The sequence below is a fragment of the Plasmopara halstedii genome (assembly GCF_900000015.1).
Source record: "Plasmopara halstedii genome assembly, contig: Scaffold_2061, whole genome shotgun sequence".
Taxonomy (NCBI): domain Eukaryota; phylum Oomycota; class Peronosporomycetes; order Peronosporales; family Peronosporaceae; genus Plasmopara; species Plasmopara halstedii.
Genome location: NW_020188969.1, coordinates 529,776 through 539,622, shown reverse-complemented (window position 1 = coordinate 539,622; position 9,847 = coordinate 529,776). Strand labels below are relative to the sequence as shown.

The following is a 9,847-nucleotide window of genomic DNA, read 5'->3' as shown; positions in this document are numbered from 1 at the left end:
AGTGACCAGTTTGAGATGACTGATCTTGGTGAGCTCAAGTATTTTCTCGGTATGGATAATGGTCAAAATAAGGTAGCCGGTCAAGTCACGTTGCGGCAAACCAAGTTCCTTAAGTCAGTCCTGAGCAAGTTTGGTATGCAAGATAGCAAGCCCGTCAAGACGCCTCAAGATACAGGACTCAAGTTAACGAAGAATATGTGCTTAGGAGGATGCCGGCATGAAGAAACAATGAAGAATGTGCCGTACCGAAATTGTGTTGGAGGCATAATGTATTTTATGGTTGCGACGCGCCCAGATCTTGCTGCGGCAGTGGGATTTCTAAGCCAATTTGCCGCCGATCCGTGTCCGACGCATTGGCAAGCTCTCAAGCGCGTTCTGCGATATCTAAAAGCAACGCAAACGTTTGGACTTCAGTATTCTAGTTGCGGTCAAGCAAAGCTACTTGGGAATCGGATGTAGACTGGGCTGGAGATATCGAGTCTCGCCGGAGTACAAGCGGCTATGTGCTCACACTAAACAATGGGTGTATTAGCTGGCGAAGTAAAAAGCAGCGAAGTGTGGCAATTTCCTCAACAGAGGCGGAGTATATGGCTCTATCAGAGGCCATTCAAGAAGCGGTATGGCTCAAGGTATTTTTGTGCGGGCTTGGTGAGATGACCCTTAATGAGCCTGTCAAGATATTCGAAGATAATCAAGGCTCAATTGCGTTGATCAAGAATTTTATAAGCGCACAAAACATATCGATATTCGCTATCACTTTGTACGAGTAAAAAATTGAAGATGGCCAAGTCAATCTCGAATACTGCCCCACACAAGACATGCTAGCGATATCATGACAAAGCCAATTGTGTCAGTGCAATACGAGTTTCTGCGCATCAAGCTTGGGATACGAGGCGTTGCAGCTGTCGAGTCGAGTGGGAGCGTTGTTCAAGATGCGCCTCGCCGTGCAGACTAGTGGCGCAGAGGAAGCGTTTTGTCGAGCAGCCGCCAATCGGTAGATATCGATATTACCGGTGTGGACAGGCTGATTGCGCAAGTTGCGGTTTCGTGGGTGAGCCAAGTATCCAGTGAAGGATCCAGCAAGGGTACTATCCACAGGCGCATAAAAGGTACATATATCCAGTAAAGAACCCAGTAGAATATTTGATAAAATATTCTAGATAGGCTTAGAGGTAGCACAGCGAACTAAGGACCTTAACATATTCACTTTGCATTTTGCCATCCAGTGCTTAAGCTACCTAAATCCAATACTAAACTTGATTGTGGATGCTTCGACGAAGGAGTAAATTCTGCAAAATCTCCTACGCTTGAGCAGTCGATTGTGCAGTCCGAATTATTGATTGTAAGCTTTGACTGGCCATCTTCGGCAAAATCGCGAAGGCCTTCAAATCGTTGGTTTTCTATCCTGACGCCGCAGCATCATCTTCACTCCGGATCTTCATAGTGTCTATGTGTTCAAGAAGCCCCTTCTTCGCAAGCTTCATTCGAGCGTTGAACTCCCACATGAACTAATTATCTTCACGATGTATGCCGTTGGCTTCGATCGTTTTTGGGCTATAACGTTTTAAAGTTGATGCGCAGACTAAGGAAGAGACTTGTGTCGGAGAGAGAAAAAATGGAAAGTGGAGTCAGATCCTTACTTCGTTGCCTACTCTGAGTTTGATTACAAACTGGATATTACCTGACGACAGTCTGGCTTCAAGCTGGCTGATGGAAATCTATCCACAAGCCTCCAGACATATGGTGTCTGGCTAGCACCCTCTAGTTGTCTTCCACACAGTTCTGGGTAAGAGACACGTCCACTTGTACTACGCATTAGACGCTTGCGTTTCCACTGATTGATTATCATCAACTAGAACTACCTCAAAGAGCAATTCTAAATGCCGTAATCAATAAATCAATAGATCAGTGTGATAGTACTCCGAAATGGTCATAAAATCAAGCTATATCGGTATATGTCAAATTTAAACCTGACATGTATCTTCCTTGTAGTATGTTGCCATTTTGGTCTGTCAATCCGCCAGTCTGCGTTCCTTAAAGATTTTCTCGAAAAGAAGTGCTCATTGATCCACCCCAGGTATCGAAACAAAGTCAGGTCAAGTCTTTAAACTGAATCAAATCTTATATGAATTGAAACCAGCTGCAGCGACCTGGCTTAAGACAATCTCAAGCTTGATACGGGCTTTACGGCATGTGTTTAGACTCTTGCATATTTGTTTGTCAAGATTGAAAATTATGGATGTACGTGACTCAGTACGTTGATGACATACTCATTGGAGCAAATTATGTGGACCTGATCAAGACTGTTTCGGATGTACTATATCTTCAACATCATATACTAGTTTTCACTGCTTTGAGAATTATTAAGAAGTATTCCTGGCCGGGAGAGCAGGAGAACACACTGCGCACACGAAATGAGTTTGGTATCATTAATTCTGCTTCGATGGTGTCTCCATTCAATTCAAACTCAAGATATTGGGAAACATACACGTTATTCATGGCATAGAAGCTGGGTACAATGGAAAAACATCCTAACCGATCTCTTGCCGGATCACTTCTATATGTGGCGAGTGGAACAAGACCCGACATTGCATTCGCGTTATGCCAGCTTAGTCGGTATCTAAAACTCCCAAGTGCGGTGATCCGTGTACTGTGTTACATCAAGTCAACTGCGATGAAAGGAATCTGCTATCAAGGTCTTTCCGGAAGACTCGAACAAAGTGCATACACGGATATCCAATAGGTTTGTCACAAGAACAACCGCCGGTCGACACCAAGCATCATGGTCATGATCACCAAGTCCCCCAGTGCTATTCGAGCCAGAACTACAATAAAGTTTGGCACTGAGCACTGCTGGAGCCGGATACGTGGCTCTATCATTATACATCCAAGAAGCGTTTCGTTATTGTCCGAAATGAAGATAATGAACGACTATCCAGTCGTTGTGCACGAAGACAACCATTGTGCAATCGCTATGGCCAAAAATGATGGATATCAGAGTCGACTCAAGCTCATCAATTTCGGTATCACTTCGTCTGTGACAAACTCAAGGCAAAGTCGATCGACCTACGATTCATTGAATCCAAGCACCAACTCGCCGATATCTTGACCAAGCCGATTTTGACGAAGAAGCTCCTGCAACCGTTAACCAAGAAAACCTTGAAAACTTCTCGTCACAGGGGAGTGTTGATGATGGTCAATTAGTGAAAACGTCTTAGTACAATTGGACGACCTCCACGTGTATCTTACCCAGAACTGTGCGGAAGACAAATAGAGGGTGCTCCCAACAACCATATGTTTAGACTTGTGGATGGAAATCCACTAGCCAGCTTAGAGCCAGATCGTCATCAGGTAATATCCATTTTGTAATTTAGCGTATGGTAGGTAACGAAATGAGGATCCGAATTCCCTTTCCTTTTTTCTCTCTCGGACACAAGTCTCTTGTTCAGCCTACGCAATATCCTCAAAACTTATAAGCTTTGATCCTATATGTACGCTCACTTACGTAAGCAAAAGTGCGAGTGATGGTCACGAACATTGTGAAGTCTGCAGCTGGACAGTAGCGGAAAATATATCGTGTTATTGTAATTGCACACATTACACTATCGTTACCACTGTCCCTTGAACTTCGGTTAGCGCATTAAATTTTGAAAGTAGAGTACCGCGACGAAGTATCATGACTAGTACTGACACAGATGAGATGGATAACATTAAGCCAAGATGGGGTTGATCGCTAGCCAGACCTGATGCATTACGTACAAATTTATTATAGGAGACAGATTTATCCAGCATCTGATCAATTAGATTTAGCTTAAATGAGAAACTGCTTTCGCAAAAAAAGTATGAGTCCCCTCAAATGTTTTTTTAGGTATATCGGCGGAGCGTATCCCATCCCGTGTGCACTGGTTTACGCAGATCAAGCTTCCTCTGTGCAAATTGCACGGCAACCCTGTTGCATTTGATGGCACTTGACTTCGATAGGGTTCAACTAGAGCTGGTTTCTTGCAGCATTTGCTGAAAACCCAATTCACGAGGAGATAGATAACCTCCTGTAAAAAAGTCATGAGCATGTTGAAGATGCGTCTTGTCTTGTCATCGACACAGTCGTGGAAGCTCCCTTCCGGTGTACCGGATTATAGTGTTAAAATGTTTTTTATTGTAGACCGTGAGGTCGCGATATGCGAATCAAAAAGGCTCGATTTGCATACTGAATGAATGTTCAATATATAAAATCTTTCATTTATAGTTTAATGTTCTTTGTACGGATTGTGCTATTAGAAGAGAAAGGAAGAGAAGAGATAAAAGTGGGATCATTGTTTACTCTCAACGGAATGCTATAGAAGCTAAAAAGTGTGATACACACAAATTTACACTTTTAGTGTTGGTATGAGAAAGTCGAGCAAAATTTGCACATGATCTGCAAGCATATATTACCAGAATAAAGGGAACATCACTGTCCGTACAAAACCGCTGCTTACAAATACTAGCGGCAACACGTTTACAGCGATGAAAATCACGTTGGATAGAAATCTCATGACCTTGTCAAAATCTACCTCTTCGTGCACACATATACAATGCTATATGAACGACGACTAGAATTTGATCACGATCAATTGCATAGGAGCTGACATTGAGCTACAATTTCCTAAAGCATGGCAAATTCTTATATATTTATCAAGGGAAGGTAATAACCAATAGCTGATGTCTATTTGTACTCTGAAAGCGTGAACCAAAGTACAGAGAGTTGACTTTATCTATGTGTCGTCTATTGAGCTAAGAAACAGGACCTCTCAAGTATCCAGTACTTTACGCTGGATCAGATTTTTTTGTATTTAAAATTACTGAAGCTAGCAGCTACTTGCTATATGCGTATTTCTATGAAAATATTGATATAGTTTGATTTCGTGATCACTTCGAAGTACAGTCACACTGATCTAGTAAATAGTATTGATTATGGCACTTAAGAGTTGTGCTTTAGGGTACTTTTAGGCTTTGATCAAATATAGTGTAGTATTTACGCTCACTTACGTAAGTAAAAGTGCGAGAGATGGGCAAGACCAACATGGAGTCTACAGCTGGACAGTAGCGGGAAATATGGTGTATGCACACATTACACTATCGTCACCATTGTCCCTTGAGCTTTCGGCAACGCTTAAAGTTATCAAAGTAGAGTACCGTGACGAAGTATCATGACTAGTACTGGCACGGATGCGATAGATGACATTAAGCCAATATGGGGTCCGTAGGACACGCGATCGCTAACCAGACCTGATGCATTACGTACAAATTTATCCTAGGAGACAGAAAGACAGATTTATCCAGCATCTGATTAATTAGGCTTAGCCTAAATGAGAATCAAAATTGCTTTCGCAAAAGAAGTATGAGTTACTTCAAATGATTTTTGGTTAATCGGCGGAGCGTATCCCATCCTCAGTGCACTGGTTTACGCGGATCAAGCTTCTTCTGTGCAAATTGCACGGCAACCCTGTTACATCTGATAGCACTTGACGTCGATAAAGTTCAACTTGACCCGATTTCTAAAACCCCGAACCACGAGGAAATAGATTACCTCCTGTGTCAAAGACATTAGCATGTTGAAGATGCGTCTTGACTTGTCATTGGCACAGATTTGGGAGAGCCCCCGGTGTACCGAATCATAGAGGTAAATTTATTGTAGAATGCTTGATCGCGATAGCCTAAATAAAAAGGTGCATATTGCCTTGTCGACAGATTTGAAACATATCTTCTATTCCTTAGATAATCCAATGTTTGTTGTGCTTAGATGAAAAAGCAGGATTCTTGTTCACTACTAAGTAACCTCGATAGAAATGAAAAGGTGTAATACACGCAAATTTACACTCGTTGTGAAAGTCGAGGACTCCTACGTTTGCAGCTACCCTCCTTCCCCCAAAATTGCGCTTATTACCGAAAGAGTTGGCAGATTTACACGCATAAATTACAGAGGTTTAAGAAAACATCATCGTCGTGCAAAACCGCTGCTTACGTTTTTCTTGCGGCAACACGGTTACCACGATGGACAGTCGCTTAAATCAGAGGACGCAGTGAGGTTCTATGATACCTTGTCTAGAGGAGGCTTTGACTTGTAGAATTCGCGTTATACAGTAAGTAAGATTGCAACAGTTCATTATTCAGCGCGTATGCTCATAACTGTGTTAAAAGGGCTTTAAATTTAGTGTCTTTTTTCAGAAAACAATTGATTGAAGCTAACCAGAATATTCGTTTCTCACATATTCGATTTATTGATTTATCGTACTGGAGCTGAACTTTCTAAGTACCTAAAACTCTGATACCGATTGTACCGATGTCTGGTAGAAACTCGAGGACACCTTATATATATAGTTTTGAGAATTTATTTTATCAGATTTATAAATTCAGCGAATACATAATTCAGACGCTTTTCTGTTAAGCGATTTACTAAACCTGATACCGTCGTGAGGAAGCATAGCGATATCGTTCTCCGCATCTTTTTTTTAATTGCTTTTGTTGCTGGATCCAGACGTGTGCTCCCTTGCGAGTTTAGACTTGACGTTGCTTTTGTTTTCTTCGAATTAGGTATCGTTCGAAGCACGTCGGCAAAGGTTCGCCCCTTCTCACCGTTCTTGACAACGACTTCCCAATTATCTTGAATAACAACCCATGCGTCAGAGTCATTACTAGCGGCAAAACCTCCGCTCCATTCCACTTCCTCAGCCGATTCCAAAGTTTCATCGTTCTCCATTATGAACACCAGCTCCGTATTCTCTTGCATCCAACTCGTGGTAGAGGCGTTTGCAACATCACACGTTATATTCCTAGCATTGCGGCCGCCACATCCTCACGGTCATTTGCAGCCGCTAATACATCTCGGCGCATGTCCACAGCCACCGACGGGAAAAACTCGCCCAGTTGGTGCAGCTTTTGCTTATTTATCATCGTGTCGATAGGAAATACCTGCCAAGTGACGTTAAAGGCCTCCATGTTTTCTAGTTCCTCTGCAATCCAGCTTTTCGCCGCTCGAACATTCGTTCTTTTACGCGAACAGCGCTTCGCCATTGTCAATGTCTTGAAAACTGGGACATGCAAAGTCAAATTGAAAATGACCCAGCTCATTGGAATTCGAAAAAAAAATTCTTGCGGTTCGTGAGTGCAAACTTAGCTTTATAATTCGATACAACGGGTATTAAATGTTGTTTGTACAGTCCAGAAAATGGTACAGTCATATACTTTATTTGATATGATATAGAGTCACGCATGTCACTTATATGTGGATCGGCAAGTTGTTGAAGGTGGAGTGCAAATTCGGGCACTGAGGCCGACAATCTATTACCAAACCAAAAAGGTCTTAACATAACCCGAAAAACACTGATTTCGTATCGAGACTTAGCAATTTCGCATCGCAGTCTTATCAGGTACTGGAGGGTTGGTACTAGTATCAACTATTACATTGAATAAGTAATTAAGGTCAAAGCTGATACTTTTCTGTAGGTAAAGCTTTTCATCAGCTTAAAAGCAGATCAAAGCTTATTGATAATTGAGTGCATCATGGCAACCACTATAGTCAATATCACTATAGAACATTGTGTTGCTCTTACGCGCTTATATGGCTGTACCTTGCCGGATATTCACGTGATAGGTATAGGGACTGAAAAATAAGGCGTAGATTGTTGAGCTCAACAACTTTTTAATTCTTATGAATCATGAGGCACAAACAAATAATGACGTATGTATATCAGGTGTTTGTTTACCTATGAACTATAAATAATAAATAATGGTATGAAGCGATTTCGCAAATTTATTACACTGCTTCGACGCTTCGTTTCTTTCTCGCAGATTATTTAGATCGTTTTTACTTTTTTCACAGGGTTGCGGACACTGTAATCGCTGCTAGACTTTATTCAGCAATGCCGAAAATGCGTTAATAAGCTTGACATCATTCGTCAGTGTATTGTTATTTACGTCGATATTGAGTCTACTGTATTCGTTTCGACATCTGCTGCACGATCACCACGGATTGCGCATCAGAGCCTGCAAAAAGAGTGTCAGACCCTGGATGAATCGCCATGGCATTCCATGGTTGAGTTCCAATGTGGATTCGCTGCACTTGACTCTCTCCCCGTTCCTCGAGATAGCCACCAGATACAGTCGACTTCTGGGTGGATGCGGAACCATTATAATCTGGAAATTCGCGGGAATTGTAACTGTGATTTAAGGCCCATCGGTTTAACACGGCATCATCACCACCCGTGCACAGATATTGAGGAGAAGAATAGTGAAGCTTCAGTGCCCGAATCGCCTTTTGATGATATGTTTCAGAGCTAAACGGCTTGTCAGTTCTCCGACGATCCCAGAAATTCACGGATCCATCATCAGAGCCAGTGATTAGTACTTCAGGTCTTGTGGGGTGCGTTTCGAGTGTGGTAAAAATTTTACTTGGGTAACTGCCGTAAGAAATACAGAGCTTTAGTGACAAATATATAGATTAGGCCAAGGAACGCATCAACGTACTCGCCACAGGTGGTGATGGGACGCTTGTTGCTCGATGAAAAATCATAGACACATAATTGACTTCCAGGCGAGGAGCTATCATATAAAAGAATGTATTAGCACTGAGGCTCTATACACCTGAGGCCAGTACGTACCCAACAGAGGCAACGATAGAATCCCGACCTAAAAACTTCACACCATTGATTGGTAACTTGCTTTTGCCTTGATTTTCTATTTCCATTGATTCAAAAGCTCTGTTAAACCTTTGTCGTATTCTTTGGCAGGTCTTCCTACCAAATAACTGGACAGTTGCAACATCATCCAGCTTGAGCCACGCCAATGCTCCATTGGCGCTAGCAGCCACGAGACTCGTCTGATATTCGCTAACGTCCAGACAAGTAGCGGCAGTACCGGAAAATACACTTTCCCACTGTGGGACTACAAATGCAGCAAGCGGTTTGTTTATGTCCCCATTCGACATGGCCGTGTAGTCTTCAGCATTCGATGACACACGATAAGCAAATATGCCGCCAGCAGACGATGCACTAATCAGTAGGTTCTCCCCTCTCGTCGCGACATATTGCAGCGCGTTTACATCGCCAACATGCACCACTTCTGTCAATGTGTTCAGTTCGCACGGACGCGTATCAACCTCTCCACGACTAGTTACAATAATATAGTATATACCATGTTTGCAATCTTCATCAAGAGCATCTTTACAATCGGACCTACCTAAACTCGCTGCACAGCTCTCGCTCGGACCGTGTGGTGCGTACAGGAAGATGTAAGGAAACATGATTGGTCTGTAAAATGGCATATCGGCTATTTCTAAAAAATTGCGTGATAAGTTTGAACAGCGCCAGATTACCTCAGTGTCCCAGCCACCTGTAGCGATCAACGGAAGGACATCACAATTCTCTTGCAGAGTTTCGGAAGCATTGCTGGCGTCGCGCAAAACGCAGAGAGCTTTTACCTTCTCAGCTACAAAATGCTTCGATACCGTCGCGTTCATATCAAATTTGGCTGTCAAATTCATTCACCACCTTGATATAGTGACATCAGATTAAACTTTGTATTTTGATGTGCTGCCTTTTATCAAGGTACGTGTAACCCCGTTTCATTTTTCGAAGTGAGTATCCCTTATCACAATATTTTTATATGGATGTGTGTCACACGAGATGTGCATGGTGTGACCACACCACAACAAGAAATTCGGTACGGGGCTAGGTAGCCAGTAGTTATGCATGGATTTTACCATATATATTTAGTAAATTTTGGAAAATCTAAACTTTGAAAATTAGGATAAAAAATAAATAAAAATCAATTTTGAATTAAAAAACGGAAGAGTAATTAGCCTTGGATA

The 9,847-nt window shown here is 42.2% G+C and overlaps 6 protein-coding genes across 6 annotated transcripts; 3 read left to right on the top strand and 3 right to left on the bottom strand.

Moving 5' to 3' along the window:
* Positions 1 to 1,636: 1,636 nt before the first annotated feature.
* Positions 1,637 to 1,849, bottom strand: PHALS_02627 (uncharacterized protein; the record flags this gene model as incomplete). Its single annotated transcript, XM_024717043.1, has 2 exons — positions 1,637 to 1,648; positions 1,682 to 1,849. 2 exons carry the CDS (start codon positions 1,847 to 1,849, stop codon positions 1,637 to 1,639), a joined length of 180 nt encoding a protein of 59 aa, XP_024582581.1.
* Positions 1,850 to 2,782: 933 nt separating this feature from the next.
* On the top strand, positions 2,783 to 3,109 carry PHALS_02626 (uncharacterized protein; the record flags this gene model as incomplete). The annotated part of the gene is made up of 1 exon (XM_024717042.1): positions 2,783 to 3,109. One exon carries the CDS (start codon positions 2,783 to 2,785, stop codon positions 3,107 to 3,109), a length of 327 nt encoding a protein of 108 aa, XP_024582580.1.
* A 1,844-nt stretch (positions 3,110 to 4,953) lies between these two features.
* On the top strand, positions 4,954 to 5,193 carry PHALS_02625 (uncharacterized protein; the record flags this gene model as incomplete). The annotated part of the gene is made up of 2 exons (XM_024717041.1): positions 4,954 to 4,979; positions 5,040 to 5,193. The coding sequence occupies 2 exons, from the start codon at positions 4,954 to 4,956 to the stop codon at positions 5,191 to 5,193; spliced, it is 180 nt and encodes a 59-aa protein (XP_024582579.1).
* An 879-nt stretch (positions 5,194 to 6,072) lies between these two features.
* Positions 6,073 to 6,678, top strand: PHALS_02624 (uncharacterized protein; the record flags this gene model as incomplete). The annotated part of the gene is made up of 4 exons (XM_024717040.1): positions 6,073 to 6,122; positions 6,181 to 6,270; positions 6,518 to 6,599; positions 6,667 to 6,678. The coding sequence occupies 4 exons, from the start codon at positions 6,073 to 6,075 to the stop codon at positions 6,676 to 6,678; spliced, it is 234 nt and encodes a 77-aa protein (XP_024582578.1).
* Positions 6,679 to 6,804: 126 nt separating this feature from the next.
* On the bottom strand, positions 6,805 to 7,110 carry PHALS_02623 (uncharacterized protein; the record flags this gene model as incomplete). The annotated part of the gene is made up of 1 exon (XM_024717039.1): positions 6,805 to 7,110. One exon carries the CDS (start codon positions 7,108 to 7,110, stop codon positions 6,805 to 6,807), a length of 306 nt encoding a protein of 101 aa, XP_024582577.1.
* An 859-nt stretch (positions 7,111 to 7,969) lies between these two features.
* On the bottom strand, positions 7,970 to 9,496 carry PHALS_02622 (Nucleoporin; the record flags this gene model as incomplete). Its single annotated transcript, XM_024717038.1, has 6 exons — positions 7,970 to 8,438; positions 8,506 to 8,580; positions 8,640 to 8,715; positions 8,779 to 9,146; positions 9,217 to 9,287; positions 9,353 to 9,496. The coding sequence occupies 6 exons, from the start codon at positions 9,494 to 9,496 to the stop codon at positions 7,970 to 7,972; spliced, it is 1,203 nt and encodes a 400-aa protein (XP_024582576.1).
* Between the last annotated feature and the right edge of the window lie 351 nt (positions 9,497 to 9,847).